This window comes from Nipponia nippon, unplaced genomic scaffold, assembly GCF_047370975.1.
Source record: "Nipponia nippon isolate SJK-2023a ecotype South Korea unplaced genomic scaffold, ASM4737097v1 scaffold_12, whole genome shotgun sequence".
NCBI lineage: Eukaryota > Metazoa > Chordata > Aves > Pelecaniformes > Threskiornithidae > Nipponia > Nipponia nippon.
The window spans coordinates 15,323,052-15,339,447 of record NW_028262313.1 but is presented as its reverse complement, the minus strand read 5'-3'; the positions used below and the strand labels follow the sequence as shown (position 1 = coordinate 15,339,447).

At 46.6% G+C, this 16,396-nt stretch overlaps 1 protein-coding gene across 1 annotated transcript in view; it reads left to right on the top strand.

Moving 5' to 3' along the window:
• The window catches only part of GPC4 (glypican 4), a 69,819-nt gene that overhangs the window by 40,868 nt on the left and 12,555 nt on the right, over nt 1-16,396 (top strand). Inside the window, exons 3-4 of the mRNA XM_087749001.1 lie at nt 4,862-5,253; nt 15,983-16,148. Coding sequence (XP_087605127.1) covers nt 4,862-5,253; nt 15,983-16,148 — 558 coding nt within the window. The remainder of the gene's footprint in view (nt 1-4,861; nt 5,254-15,982; nt 16,149-16,396) is intronic.

The following is a 16,396-nucleotide window of genomic DNA, read 5'->3' as shown; positions in this document are numbered from 1 at the left end:
TCCAGGACCCGCCTTTGATTTAGGTAGGACTATGCCCTGCAGTAGCGGGTTCTCCTCATCAAAAGCCCTCTTGTACGAAAACCCCACTCTTAATATATCTGAAAATGTTAGCACGAGGCATAGGAAAATGTTGCATCCCTTCTTACTTAGGAAAAAAAAAAAAAAAAGGATATTTTCAGATGAGACCTATGAATCCAAGATCAAAAAAAAATATTGGGCACAAAAATCCAAGGAAGTGGATGTATTGTCTGGAGGTGGGATTTGCCCTGTGCCTCGTAGTGGGTGGAGTGATTGTGTTTCTTCAAGTAGCTCATGTATCCACAATTTGGAAGAAAGATTGTTTTGAGTTTATTCTGGCAGTGGAAACTGATGTCATGTGGAAGCACCTTGGGGAGGTGCGGTGCTCTCCTGCGCTGGGTTACCGGCAGAGCTGGTCTGCCCTCAAGCTGCAAACAGGTAATATGTCTTATTATCTGAAAAAAGGAAATTGCTGAGTAACTATGGTTGTGTTTTCCCGCTGTGCTCTTTTGTGGAAGGGTTTGTTCAAAAGCAGAGATTTCTTTTTCTTTTCCAGGACTCTTACTGCAGAAATACCAGATATGTCACATCTAGTCTTTCTTACTGTTTCATGACATCTCTAGGCTTTCCCTGGGTGTTGGGCATTGAAATTCTACCCTGAAATTCAAACGGGTTAAAAGAATAAACAGAGCCCAGAACTGTAGATTGTCTGACTGCAGATTACTGTCTTTTCTATCTCTAAAAGTTAATGGCATTGGAAATGTCATCTTCCTTTGAGCAACAAAGTCCGTAGCGTCCACAGGATTTATTTTGCAATACAGACAAATTTTTAAGTTTCTTCTTGGTGTTAGGAAAGTTTTTTTTGGCTCTGGTCCCACTGGACATATCGGCTGTGTTCTGCAGACAGCAGCACTGGTACCCTCGTCCCTGTGCTCGTCCTCCTGAGCATCACCCCGAGCGACAAGATGACTTTGCATCAGCAGGGCTTAGCTGAGATGGGTTGAGGTAGTAAAATGCGGACTTGCTCCCATATCAGGTTGGACCAGAGCTGGCCAAGCAGCATTAGCCCACTGCCTTGTCTATGGTCCGTCCTCTCCGTGTAACCCAGACATCTCTCTGTGTTCTGCTCTTAGCTAGGAGAACCAGGGAGACCTTTAAGCCACGCGCTGCTCCTGCGGGTCAGTTTGCGAAGCCCTTCCCGGCGTTGTGCGTGTTTGTCGACAGAGGGGCCAACCCTTGTTCTGGGAGTTTAAACAAGATAACTGGTAGGGAAAAGAGAGCCTGCCATCCCTCCGGATAGCAGCGTCTCGGAGAGCACCGGCAAAGTATGATTTGTCGCCTGTGAAAAATGTTTGGATTTGACAGCTTTTCACAGGAAGCCTGTCAGAGTGATAATTTAATGAGTACAGATTGCTTGCAACACAGCTGTAAAACGTGCTTTTACAGTGCTGTAAAATAAGCAACCGAGGCCTTTGTGTGTTTGCTTTGTTTGAGAACAAGTCAGCTTCTAATACAAATGAAAGGTGGTCATTTATTTCACCCAGCAAACAGTCAAGACATGAGAGGAACCTGCCATTTTTCTTCTTGTGGTGGCAAGGTTAATGCTGGGTTATGTTGGTGTTTGCTAATCAGCTTGTTTCTGTGAAGGGGAGAATTAGTATCTAATTAGATGTAGGGAGTTACTAGTCAGATTAGCATTTAAGTCATAAAAAGGACTTTTGGGCTTTCTTCTCTTCTTTGCAGATGTCTATGCTCATGGTTTGCACAAAGAAAAGCTTCATATTCATTGCTGTGCCCAGGCTGATTTCTTGAAGGGGAGATAGAAACTGAGGATGCAGACTTGTAGTATGCCAACAGCTAGAGTAAATAATTTATATATATACATATATACATATGTGTGTGTGTGTGTGTATATATATAAATAAAAAATTTAATCCCTGCTGCTGACCAAGTTAAGAGTGCCAGTGCAACAGCTGTGCATTGCATGGAGGAAGATGTCAGCTAGTTGCCATGCATGTCCTGCCACTGGGTCCGTCCCCGCTTGCTGGCGTGGGGTGGCCCCTCATCCCCGGTGCTGTGCTGGGCATCCTTCCTCCCCACCTTCCCAGCCTCATCCCCACCCCAGGAGCCTCGAGGTGCCAGCAAGGCCACCCATGGGCCGAGCCACTGGCGCCAGTCACCAGGACATCCCATCCAGCACGGCTCGGGGATGCTGGCGGGGAAGCTTCGTGGGGCAGGAGGGTGGGTGCTGACTCTGTGCTGCAGGCACACAGCCTCCTCTGTCCTCCTCCCCTTTTTATTTGGAAAGTGGCACTTGAGAATGGGTGTTTTCTGCCTATGAAAATGCTGGCTGGCGCTCGAACCAGAAACGATGGCTTTCAACGTACGTGGTGCCTCCTTCAGCAGTGTTGTGTTGGGGTTTCAGAAGTGGCTGGTGTTGGTGGGAAGTTTTCATTTCCTTTATTTACCTTCCTTTTGGGCAAGGAAAAGCTAGTGGCTGGAAGAGTGCAGGTGCACAGGTATTCGCTGCTAATTAGGCTGCTTTTTTTTTTTTTTTTTTCCAGGTTAATAAACATACCTGGTTCTAGCCCACATGAAAAATTGCTAAGAGATGAAGTGCTCTAAAGCCTGGATACAGTTTATTCAACTTAGACTTTGGAGTGTAACTAATAAAATGAGTTTGGGTAGGAGAATAAATTGGTTATGATGATATAGATGTATTACTTAAGATAACTTTCCTGGCTTAAAACATTACTTTGGGTTCCCATAGACTGGTGGCTGGAAGTACTAATAGATTTCTCATCAATGTAATTTCAAAATCTTAATTCTTTTTGAAGAGTTTGCTGATGCATCTGCCAGCTCTTGTGCCTGGCATGAAAGTGTTTAAACAACTTATTTGGTGATGCTGAAAGGTCTGAGCAAAGGAAGGAAGTGAGCCTTCAAAATGATTAAGTGAATTAGAAATTAATATACACCAAGCTAATCTCTATAGTATAAACTCAACAGAAAAAAATCTTCCTGGAGAGGAAATGCCAGTCATGGGAACGAAAGTGGAGGTTCCTGCTGATATTGGACAGAGGACGTGTCGGGTGTTTGAAATCAATCTCTTCTTCCCTGGATCATTTCTCTTGTGCTCCTAAGAGGCTGCATTATATACAGCCATGTCAGGCCCCGAGCTCCATGACTTTGTTCATCAGGAACTCAAGGAATGTTTCAGTTTTTCCAGAAAATGTTTTCTGTGTTAGGCTTTGTTTGTACTGGAGCACTTTGAAGACGAAAATCTGAACTTCAGCATACTTGTAATACGTTTTAACAAGGTTTAAATTCACGCTGGGCCAAAATATTCCCCCCGCCCTGCCCCTTCTAACAACTTTTGGCTCTAAACATTACTCCTTTGAGGATTAAAAAAACCACAGAGGCATGTTTTATTAAAAAATATTTATTGAATATGAGTCACAGAAAAGCAGAGGTCAGAATCCTCAATTGCTGGTGGCATGCGTAAAATAATACGCTTCCTCGCCTGCACCGTGCATGGCGGTGGAGAGGCTGCGCCCGCATCCTGGGGTGCCGGTGTCCCCTGCGGGGTTGGAGCAAACGGCCGCCAACCCGGTGCGCGCACCGCTGGCACACGATGGGTTGTCCAAGCGGCACCTACCCTTGCTCTCCTTAGCTCCTTCCCAAGGCAATGTAGCATGGAGTTTTGTTCTAAAATGGCCCAAATGCATTTGGTTTAATGGACCCCTCCCCTATTTTTTATTTTAATTTAACTCATTACACCAAATCTCCAAGGCACAGGCTTTGCAGTAGGGTGGTCTTTGCTTAGACCCATGTGCAAAGGCTTTGGTGGCACTGTCTTGGTGGGGGATGGTCTTTAAACTGACCTGCCAGATGCATTGGATGTGCCAGACATCGTCAGGTCATCTCATTGTCAGCGTCGGAGACATATGTGGCACTGCCAAGATGTGGTGACGGCGCTTTGGCAGCGGCCGCTCTGGCACCAGGCTGTCTGGTGCTCTGGGAGGGAGAACCGACGTGGGGATTTGCTTTTAGAAAGCGATGAAACCCAAGGGCCCTCGTCTGTCCACTGTCATCTGAAAAATCTCTTTGTCATTTTTGTGCCAAGTGTTTAGCCCTTGGATTTTGAGCAAATTCTGGCTTAACTGTGTTGGTTTTTTTTTTTTTTGTACTGCCACAAACATCTGAAGCCCTGTCTGCAATCAGGACCAATTAGGTAATTAGAGACAGGTCCTGCCCCAGAGCTGACAAACTTGCAAGACAGGAGAAAGAACCTGCAGGTAGATTTTTAGGTTTGTTTTTAAAATGTATTAAAATTTGTTAATTTTTGAGGCTGGCTTATGATCATTCCAGAAAATGAAGTGACAAGAACTGAAAAGACCCATTTGTGCAAAACATCTGTTTTAAAAAAAAAACAAAAAACAAAAAACAACTTATTTTCTTTTTGCTTTCTGATAGTCTTGTGCTTTGAAATTGCATCTTTTAAGACGACTGAATGGTAACATAAGAAACTGGCCTTTTTTTTAGTGGTTTTGGTTTTTTCATTTTGCTGATCTTTGTCATGGGTTCAGATTTGCATCAAAAGAGACTTCACTCATGCAAGTCTTTGGATCTGAAGAGAGGTTGGGGGGGTTGGTTTATGAAGAGTAATCAAGAATTTTGAGATACATAAATTGCTTGAAAAGTTTTAGGCAGTCCTTTAACTTTCCATTTCATTTGGGTGATGGTCTTGTTGTACTGAATTTTCCAGTTAAGCAGTGGTGGTAGAAGTGTGCGAACACACAACCCAGTGCCAACATTTACCATGGCTTCTCTTCCTCTTTTCTAGAGTTCTTCAAAGAACTTCTTGAAAATGCTGAGAAGTCGCTGAACGACATGTTCGTGAGGACATACGGCCGTTTGTATATGCAGAACTCAGAGCTGTTCAAGGACCTCTTCGTGGAGCTGAAGCGGTACTACGTGGGTGGCAATGTCAACCTAGAGGAGATGCTCAATGAGTTCTGGGCGCGCTTGCTGGAGCGCATGTTCCGGCTGGTCAACCCCCAGTACCACTTCACGGACGAGTACCTCGAGTGCGTCAGCAAGTACACTGAGCAGCTGAAGCCCTTCGGGGACGTGCCGCGGAAGCTCAAGCTACAAGTGACGCGCGCGTTCGTGGCCGCCCGCACCTTCGCGCAGGGCCTCGCCGTCGCGAGGGACGTCGTGAGCAAAGTGTCCGCGGTGAGCTCCATCTTGTGATTATTCCCATGTCCCATGGACCCGTGATAGGTAGCGTCTTTCCCTGTTGTCCTGACTGGATACCTAAAGACGTTGCTGGTAGTTGAGCGCAGGGGGAACCAAATTCCATCTGCGTAGGCTGTGCCATTGTGGAGTCGCATTCTGGGGACACCACCGTCCAGTGCTGCAGCCCAGTAGCAGGGATGTTGCCTAGGTTGATGCTGTCCTCCTGTCTAGGGAACAGCAACAAGCAGCAAATTAAATACCTTCTGCAGTGGAAATAACCATGCTTGCTTGTGTAATGGCTGTATCTTCTTCTTAATATTGCCTTCAAATTACAGCGAGTCATGGATGCTATGGGCATCTATTATGGAGCAGCTGATGATTTGCTCCTTGCTCCCAGGCATGGGGAGAGGCTGTTCGCATGAGCAAGCAGTACATTTATGATAACAATAAGCTGGAACCATGTGCACAGGGCAGGAGCCAGTTGGACTTGGTGGCACACACGCAGCATGAATTAGACCTCAGACTTCTATGGTAAAGTCACTTTTTTGGGGGATCAAACACATGTGATGTGTTGGTCACTTGAATGTTTACCTCCCTCTTCTTATAAACCACTTTGGAGTGGTTTAAGTGGGGTGACTGGTTTTTGTTTGGTTGTTTTTTTGACATCAGATTTGTCTGTAATATAGTCTGAGTTGTATGGTATGGGGAACAGGTGTAGTCAATAATCCCCTTAAAGTGATTGTGTGAGATAACAAATATTAATGATTTCCTTTTAAAAAAATCAGCTCATTTCCTGTGGGCTATAGAAAATTTAGTGTAATCATTTAATAGGGCAGAGAGAGGTTTACTTTCTCTCTACCTGGTTACAGAATAATAGAACACTAGGCTGAAAAGGGCAAGCAGTAGTTTGTGTCACCCTAAGTGCCAGGAAAGGAAGGGGGAAAAAAAAAAGTAGTAAAACAGAAAAGAATAACGGTTCAGGTACTCTTAGAAGCAGAATGCACTTTTGGAGGCAGCACAAGCAGCATTGTTAAGTGAGATAATCATTCAAATTGCTTTGACTTACAGGGATAATATTAAAATGCTGTCTCTCTGGAAAGAAAAAAAAAATCTGCTTCCATGTTAATTTTTCTTGAAGAGAAACAGCCTGCGATAAGCCTGCATGTGTGCGATAGGGCAGAGAATATTAGCAGGGGAAGAGCTGCCATCCTAATATATCCAGGCTCCAGGAGCAAGTTGTAAGTTAGCAGTGGCAGGTTTAGGTCCTTGGACACCTTCAGTCCCCATTTAATAGCGATGACTCTCATGTGAGACGTGTCTGCGTGCCGCCGGTTGAGGATGGGTGTTGTGGAGCTCCATGGGTGACATTCGGGGTCCCTCTTACGAGACCGCAAAATCTTCCAGCCTCAGGGACGCCGTCCTGTGGTGGGAAGGAGATGTGGGAGGGAGGGTTGGTGCTGGATGGGGCCAAGCGTTGTGTCTCCATGTCAGGTCACTGGCCAAGCCTGCTGGCCTCTTGGTTGGGGTTTCAAATTTGGTGACTCCTGTTTCTGGCTGTGTAGTGTTCTGGCAGGTATTGTGGTCAGAAAGAAAGGGAAAAAGGGTTTTCACTGCTAGAGAGTGCAGATGAAGTATTCGAGTGGGAGGTCCGTCCGCTAAGCCCCAGTACAGTTTTCAGGAATGTGCAATCACTTGATAGGCAGTAAACGTGCATGGATGAGGGATCGTGTTTATGCTCCATCTGCTCAGAATTCATCAAAATGTCTCCAGACTTGACACGGGACCACGAGGGCTATGGTCCCCGCATCTGTTACGAATCAGAGTCGTGAACCCGAGGTGGCGTCGTGATTTCTCTTTCTCTTTTGAAGATCCTTGAGTGTAGAGTTGCCTTCAACTCTAGAATTAATTGCTCAAGTGTGGAAGGTTACCCAGAGACCCACTCAGCTGCAAAAATAGCTCACACGCCGTGGACGATCACAGTTACCGCACTTTCTGCTTCAGTTTCACAAGTTGCACTGGAAATCCTGCAACAGATTGACTTTTCAAACTGGCAGCAAAAGTCCCTGCTGCTGAATACCTAAGCTTTAGTTGCAACAGTGGAAGGAGTAATAATCTTTTCTATAGTGTTTTAATCTCATTCAGTGGAAATCTAACATCCCGTTTCTGCAAGACACAATGGGAAATTCTATACGCAAGTCTAAAAGCTGATGTTTTTATGCCTGCTGCTTTGCGGTTGTGTTTTGGGGCTTCCCACGTTACATATAGATTAGCCCAGCTTTGCTGAGCTCTATATAATGACTCTATTGACTTTGCTTCCTTATTATTTTTACTCAGGAGTTATAGTGGGATGACTGCTTATACCAGGGATTAACTTGAGGGATAAATCTTTTATTCTTTATGAAAAAATGTCCAAAGTAATGCAAATTAGTTTTACTTTTAATGCGTTGTGTAACAAGCGAGTTAAAAATGTTTAATTGAAAATCCTCAGGAGGAGAAATACAAACTACTGCAAGACCCAGCTGCTTTTTACTTTCCCAGGGTGCTATCAGGAGAGCAAAGAGCACTTTACAGTAGAACAACCTTAATGGCTTTTTAATGATCCTATATATTTTTACATCTTCACTAGGGAGATGCATTTAGAAAGGTGTTGTTCTTGTGTGAGTTTGGGAGTAAAGGGGGAAAAGAAGAGAGAATATTGAAAAGCTGCAAATATGCTTGATTTCTGAGCCAGAATGCTAGGAAATAACTTTAATTTGGCATTGGATGGATCAGAAGCCACGTGCTGCCACCCAAACACAAAATAGAGAGAAAGCACAGACTTTTTTCAAACTGTGTCTTAAAAACATAGTTTTGATGCTCAAGTCTTCACCCCTCAAATTCCCTCCTTTGGACCCAAAACATACAAAATTCTCCAGATCCGTCCTGAACAGCAGATCAGAGAAGCCCAGGATGCTGTTTCTGCCTGCTGGAGATGTGTCCTGCATCTGAGGTGGGCTGCGAGGGGCTGGGGGCCTCCAGCGCTTCCCTCCATCGCCTGCTGATGCCTGGTGTTTTCTCTCTGACCTTCCTGCCCTCGCCTTCGGGAGACGGAAATCTGCCCATCCCCTAATTGCTCGCTTGCTACTTAGCCCTCGACAAGCACTAAAATCAGCCGGGTTAAATTGCTGCCAGCAGTGACATTTCCTGCCCTGGCTGGGGGTGGAAAAAAGGAGCAAATGCAAGCCAGAGCCTAGAGTGACCGAAAAAGGGTGAGAACCTGCAACCGGGCAGTTCTCAAGCTGCAGAGATGTTCCCTTAATTAGTTACATGCAATTAAACCCGCAGCCTGGTCGAGGGTCACGACACCTTTGAGGGCAAAGTGCCCAGGGGCTTGTTGGGTGCAGGTCAACTACAGGTATGGGATGGAGGTCCCTGTTGTGGGAGGAGAAGAAGGTGAAGTCAAGGACTGAGCCCCCGACAGCGTTTTGTAGGGCTGGGAGGACCCTGCTTAACCCAAGGGCTGGGAGGGGAGGTCTGGCTGGAGGTCAGCAGTGGAGGGGCACGAAGGACGAAGCGTGCAGCCATGTGACATCGAATCCCTGCGTTTGCATCACCATCTCTCCGCAGAGCTGCAGATGGGGATGTGTCGATGGGACCTCCTGCGGTTGTGCTGGTGGTGAGAGTTTTCTGCAGCCCTCCACGAGATTTATGCTGATGAACTGTTGTTTTGGGGTTCTTTTACCACTTTTGCCCTTGTGTCCGATTGTTTGAGGAACTGCTGGGAGCTCTGGAGGCTCCCAAATCACCTCCCCAACAAGCATTTGCATGCTGAAAGCCACATGAGGTGCACTTGCCACCAAAGCAGCTGGGCTGCTGGAAGGAGGCTTCCAGCCGATCCTTGGGAACCCTGGGAAAGGCAGCAGCTTCACAGTTGTATGCAAGAAATGGTGTTTAATTTGGAAGCACAGATCTGAAACGTATGAAATAATGCACAGTTTCGTATGAGGAATACACCTACCTCCTCCTCTGCTGTCCTCAGGAGACATTAACAGCTGAGAGGAAGCTGCTGGAGATGTTTCTGGTGGGTGGAGGAGGTTCAGCTTCCTTGATATCAGCATTTCTTCCCTAATGAAGTGTGATGATAGCAGCCAAGGAGGGAATTTTCTTCAAACCGTTTATGGAAGAGAATTGCAGAGGGGGCAGGCGATTGCCTTCCCACAGCTGCTCCAAAGCTGGAGCGAGAGCCTGGTGGGTTTTTAACCCCCTTTGCTCTTGAGCTGCGGCGTCTCTAATGAGGCATCCATGGAGCACAAGGTGAAGTGCTGAACCTGCATAAACCAACCTACCGCTGGCCTGCGTGAGCTCCCTTACCTCCAGCTGCATCTCCTGAACCGTGGCTCCTGGCCTTATCAGCATGGGTGCAGAATGTGGACCAGACATTAGGACGAGGAGAAGCAGTGATGAAAATAATGAAACACTAATGAATAAGAATTAAGGCCTGTACCATCAAAAATATTAGGGCACTGAGCTCCTATTTCAGTGAATGTTGTGCCCCTCATAATTACTATTTGAGGATCTAAAAGTTTGGTCAGAGAGCAAAGGTCCAGTCTCCCTTTGTGTGGTCTCTGCCCTTGGTTGACTTAAGGGGAATGTGCCCTTAATCCTTCTTCAGGTAGAAGTTTGTGTTGCTATATCCAACGAAGCTGGGCGCCCTTTGGGTAAGAGCAAACCCTCCCAGGGAAGTGACAGAAATGAAATGTGTTCCTTGCATGCATTGAGAGGAGACGGGGGGCAGATGCTGCTGCTTCATGGGCAACCGAGAACGAGCCAGAGGAGCCAAGGAGCCCTTTTAGTGTTGCAGAGGGGCCTCTGAAGAAGCAACGCTGTCCAGGCAGCAATTTGCAAGCTGTGGGGCCAGACCGAAGGGCTGCTGTGCACAAGGACGTTGCCTTCCACGTGCCAAGGGCAAACATCAATGCAGAAAACAATACCAAGCACTTCTCCACATCAAAGATGACCCTGAGAAGACCTGCCAAGAATGTGGCTGCATCTGCCTCAGCTCCAGCCATCTGAGGGTCTGCGCTAGGCATAGCCTTCAAAGCATGCTCAAGCAGCAAACGTTGAGGATTTAACGTGCTGAGAGTGCGCGTGGATGCGGCTGTGGGTTTGGAGCTGATGGCATCATGCAGGAGCGTTTCAGTCCACTGGGGTTTTTTTTCTTTCTTTTTCTTTCTTTTCCTTCCCCCGCACTGCTGGGGGGGAAGTTCTGCTGGTAATTTTGAAAACAGTGTGAAGGAGAACTAGGGAAGTTTTTTGGGTGTAGCTGCCCAGATAAATGATCTCTCTGTTTTGCTCATTAAAGCAAACAGAACGCTCCTGATTATCTGCTGCGTCTCTGGGTTGGGGAGAGGCAGGAGCTTTGGAGAACAAGCTTTGTTTGAAAGGTGCGTTGGTCCTCAGGACACCAAGAGCAACAGTTACTGAATTGCTGATCCTGGTGTTGCTCTGTAAGCGTTCGGTGGAAGAGGCGTCCACTTGCACTGAGGTCCCCTCTGCCCAGCGTGGGCTGGGGGTTCTGGAGGGGAAAAAAAGCACATGGCGCTCCCCTTTTGACACGTTAACGTTAAGACTGAGCAGGTCGAGTGACTGGTGGTGTGATTCTCAAGAAGAGCTCTGCTGTTCCTCTCTGGCAGTGTCACATCTGGGGAGGGGGAAAAGCAAGCTATAAGCAGGGAACTGAGCGTAAAGGTACTCTTGAACTTTTCCTTGCACAGAGGTGACTGTAACCAGCAAGATAAAGCTGCAGCAGACGTTGCCACAGGTAGCGAATACTGACAAGGCACAGAGCCCTGCAGTTCCCAAGTATCGCCACGAAATGTGCTCCCTTGTGCAAGACCTCGGAGGCCCAAATCTGTGGTTGAACTAGATGCTTTCTAAATTATTCATGTGCTAGCACCGCTCCAGCAAAATTGGTTAAATGCATAGTTAATTCCAAAACACTTTCATTGGAATATTTGAGGTGGGGAAGCAAACCAAGAGCTGCCTGAGTGATCTTCTACTTCACAGTGAGCTGAATGACTAGACCGGCATGTGCCAAGATGATGCTCTTGCACAACACTGAGGGAAGGAAAAAATGATGCAAGTAAGGTTGTGTTGGTCCCAAAAATTGACGCTTTGCTTGTCTAAATTGGCTGCTCACCTGGAGCATCCCACAGTCCTTCAGTCAGCTTTGGAGTTAGCTTTTGAAGTCATGAAATCATCTTTCCATGTCACTGAGAAGTTATTCCTTCAGTTTTCTTTGTCCAGTGTTGCCCTAATTCAGTTTTTTGCAAAGAAAACACAGTATAAATCAAATGTAATTTCACTGCATTTATTTTCAATTTGTTGGATTTTTATGTTTTCTGGTGGCTGTGCTGCTGGCATGGCAACGCTGTTGTGCAAGCTTGGAAAATAAAAAAGCCTGAGTTATCAGTGTTATTATAAATAGTTATTAAAGCTGACAGGATTTAAAATGTTGTTATTAACATTCTTAATGTTAACTTGAAGGTAGAGTGAGAGAATAAAATGTGGCTCTGGCTGTCTGGCAGCTGGTGGGAGCTCCCTGCAGGACCGTCCATAGTTGGAGCTCTGTTATCCTTCCTCAGCTATTCCTTGCTTTGGGAAGGAGGGGAAAAAGAAGCTGGTTGCTTCTCTGAACTTTATCTGCTTGCACAGATCGGTTTTTCTTGAGTTTTCGTGGTTTTGTGGTAGGCTGTTAACAAGACATTTCACTTGATAGGCGTGTGCTTTAATGGTGAAGTTTCTACCAGACATGTTCATCCAAATGCAGTTGCCAAAGGCTGAGGACATAGGGTAAACTCTTTCCCTTATGTGAGACTCTGAAATGGGATGGATATGACAAGGTACCAAGAAAAAACAGATTTTATTTTACCAAGAGCATGTCATTTTTACAAGAACGTCTTCACCAGTAAATGTAAGTTGGGGGTACCTCTACATATATGATATGAAACATTTGGATTAAGCCCAGAACTGTTTGCTTTTCCCTTAAATTTTGTGGATTGTGTGCAAATCTGTGTTTTTAAGGAGTAAGTTCGATACGAATGTGAAGATTGGTGCCAAAACACATCTGTTAGCAGCTTTTAATCTTCACGTTTGACAAAGCGTATAGACATGGACAAATTGTAATTTACATGATGAAACCGCAGGGTGATGGATTGCTGCCGTGGCGTGGCGTGGAACGCCATGGAAAGGAAATAAATTTCACAAGATAAAAGGAAGGGATTGGAGTCCATTTACTTCTTTTATAAGCTTTTACAGGGTATGTGCACTACAGCGTACTACTACCTGGGCTCAAATCTACTAGAGTAAATCCTCTTCAGCAAATAAAGCTTTCTTTGGGACTCTGCTTTATTAGAAAGGAGATTATTTGGTTTTTGAGGGTCATTCTAGAGTAGAGTTTGAATGAACTTGAGTTGCTTTCCAAGATAAACACAACCCCAGAACAAAGCATATCTGGGTTTACTGTTACATACAATGGTGTTTTAAGAGCTTGCACCTGGTGTGGCAGAGCGAACATTAAAAGCTTGTGAAGAATTGCCAGTGCAACATATGGCACAGCCCACTGACAGATCCAGAGTCAGTCTGGACCGGGTACGGGCCCCTTGCCAGGGGTTAAGGTTCTCGTTGCAGCGATACACAGCAGTTAAGCATTTATCACTGTTGTAATGAGGTGTAATTGCTCATAATCTTCCCTGAAACTCTCTCTTAGAGCTGATCTCTGCTTGTGCCTTCCTGTTGCTTTCTGACACCATAAAATGCCAAATCTGGACTGACGAATTTCCCCTTTTGTCTTCCTCTTCACCTGCGACTATACTGCAAACTAACAGCTTCCCCGTGGGTTACGTCCATCGCTAGTTAGGGTTTGGTTTGGCAGTCACTGCAGGCTGGGGTTTCTTTTCGTCGCCCCGTTTTCTCAGATTTGTGTAGGGCTCAGAGCCGCAAACCTACATAGGGAAGGAAGCAAAACCCCCTTTGCTTTTAAAACCATCCAGGTCTTTGTTCAAAGGACCTGATTCAAGTGACCATCCCACATTGTCCGCTGTGGAACGCGGGAAAGCGGCTTCAGTTTCCCCTGCATCTGCTGGGATTCATAAAGATCAACCCCTATGAAATATCAAAGCGGGGCGGATGCTGCAGGATTGCAGCCATGCGGGGCGAGCCGGGAACCTAAGATGGGAAGGTGCCTCCCGGGCCACTGCTGTGCGGGTGATTTTTTGCAGCACGCTGTGCCATGCACTCCCTTTCATAAAGCTGCAGCTTTCCATGATAGCATTGGGGAAGTCTCCTGGTCCTCGTCCCGCTTCCAGCTGCTCTAGCACCTGGCTGGTGCTATCAACCTTTTCCTAATTTTCTTCCCGAGGAGGACGCAGAGCGCTTCTTTGAGGACCAGCAGTGCTAGGACAGCTGGGATCAGCTGACAGGCCTCAGGACTAGGTGCGGAGGTCCTGGCACCTACCACCAAGTGTCATGGGAAGAGATTTTTATCAGAGAAACTACTAAACTGGGGCATCCTTCAGGGCTCTCTCTCTGGGTGTTAGATGTTGTTTAGTTCCCTCTTTCCCCACCCCCCAACTTTTTTGTTATGCAAGGACTGCACCATCTGGATGGCAGATGATACCTTTACGTTTGTCTGTTTTCAGTTTTCCTACTATAAATCATCTGATTTAGCTGGTTTCTGTTGCTTGAGCTCTTCCCAGTGTTTGAACTAGCTCTGCTTTAAAGCCATGCTGCCCCAATAGGGAGCTTTCTGCTGAGGCTCCTGCTCCTGCTGCGCCTTCCAAATATAAATATATATATATATAGATATGTATGTATGTATGTATGCTCTGAAGCATCTGAGTCAGATTCCCTCACCACCGCAAACAGCTTTCTACATCGAGCATCCTTTTGCTTAGCCAAACAGGCTCCTTGTGGACAAAAGAGGGGTAAAGATGACAAAGGAGGGGTAAACTGATGTCTGAATGTACATTGCTGGCCAGCTGAAATCCAGCACTGAGCTCCATCAGCTGCAGAAAATAGTCCTTCTGTCTTTCTACCCAGTTTCCTTGCCCACTGAAGAGAAACCGTGGTCTTTATGGAGTTGATGGAAAGACAACAGATTTTTATCTGTCATCTCTTTTTGTAAGAAAAGAGGATTTAAAAATTTGCTGATGTTATTAACAAAGCCAGCCTGATTATGTAGTGGGTTTTTTTTTGTTTTCTGGTTTGTTTTTGTTAAAATCTCTTGCCTCCTAGTTTCATGGGCTGCCAACTAGTTTTTGCACCAGAAGGTCATGTTCAGTTTCTCCATAGCCCTCGTGCTGTGATGGGCTTCACAATAGTAAGGTCCTCAGTGTATGTGTAGTACCAGGTCTTCCCCGCGTACGTTCATCTCTGTTCAGTCCTGTTATCCTCTCTGCGATGAAATCAGTTTCCAGACCCCCAGCAGATGAGACGTGGAGGCCATCCACATCTCCAGCCATTTGTATTGAATGACTCCTCTCTTCCTCGGGGCCGTGTGTGTGTCTCCTCCTTCAGCACAGTCTTGGATCATAATCTATTTAGAGCGCTCTCCGTAAACGCCTTACAAGAAGTCTCAAGGGCATTGCTAAAACACCAGAGACCGCTTCTATTTTGTCAGTGTATCTCTGATCACATCTTAATTTTCCATTTTCATGTGTGGCTAATTAACACTTAAACTTGCTCTTGAGGGAGCTTCTGTGTTTAGTGCTTTGACGGACCCACCACGTGGTCGGCACTAGTACGTGGTGCTGGAGCTAATGCTCCTCAGAACAGCTGGGTGGAAATGGTTTCAATGAATGTTTTGAAGCTGGGCCAAAGAGTGAATCAAACATGAATGACCATGAGTCACTTTGGAAAATAGCCCTGTTGAGGGCTCAGGAGGTGACGTGCCTGCTGCAGATAGCTCTGCTTGCATGCCCAGCGGTTGCACATTGCCTTCGAGGGTCCTCCCGGCTTGTCCTCGGCTGCGGGGCTGTAGCTGCCACATCCTTCGGGTGTGGGGAATGACAGCGTGATGGGTGCTGAGTGTAAATGAACCAGGGTATCTGTCATGGAAATGCTGTGTTGCTGGAGTTGAATGTAGGATAAAGGAGCCGGGCTCTCTGCCGGCGAGCCCTGCTGGGCGATTGTCCGGGAAGAGCCTAGCCACAGCACCGCTGAGGAGGAGGGCATGCTCCCCATGGGTTTGGTGCGGGGATGGTGGCAGGCATCCCATCTTGGCCGCTTTTTCCTGAGAAATCCCGGCATCATCTTATTCGGCGTGTGTTTGCAGTGGGGCTTGGATAACGCAGCCTTGCATTACACCTTTTGGCTTGGTGGCCTTTTAGTCCCTTCCCTAATCTCCGATGCTTCACGTCCTCTTGGGGTGCCTGTCCTTGCAGCCCAGGGAGGGGTCCCACAATACCAGGCAGCTTTCTCTGGGTATATTGCAGTGCATATAATGTTTTGCAGAGGGGGGGGACTGGCTGTGACCCCTGGAGTGGCAGGTACACCCAAGGAGGTGAGCCAAACCCCTTCATCTGCTCCCCAGATACTGGGGAGCTCTGACCGCACAGCGGTGGCTGACGCCATTGCATCTCCTCTGCACAGCTCTGTTCCCACCCACTCTGGGGTAAATGTGCAGGGTTTTTTGCTTTAGTGACCAAGGGCTAATTTTCTTCTCCTTTCCCCTTTTTCTCTTGTAAAGGTGAACCCCACGCCGCAGGGCACACGGGCACTGCTGAAGATGATGTACTGCCCATACTGCCGAGGTCTGGTATCGGTGAAGCCCTGTTACAACTACTGCTTTAACGTCATGAGAGGCTGCTTGGCCAACCAAGGGGACTTGGACACAGAGTGGAATATCTTTATGGGTAAGGCAATATGGCTTAAAACTGCATGTGAGTATGTTGTGTCCCCCACCTAAATGGCTTTTGTGAGTGGCTGTGCTGAGCTATAGCAGGTTTTTTAGGTGTCTGTGATGGCTATCTTTTCCTTCCACATCTGTGTCTACAGCACACCTTTTGCAGCTCACGTTAATTTCTAACTAAATGAGACTTCTGTTGTGCCAGTGACCTCTGTTGCAGCAAGCTTTAGGAGGATGGAGCTGCCATGTGCTTGT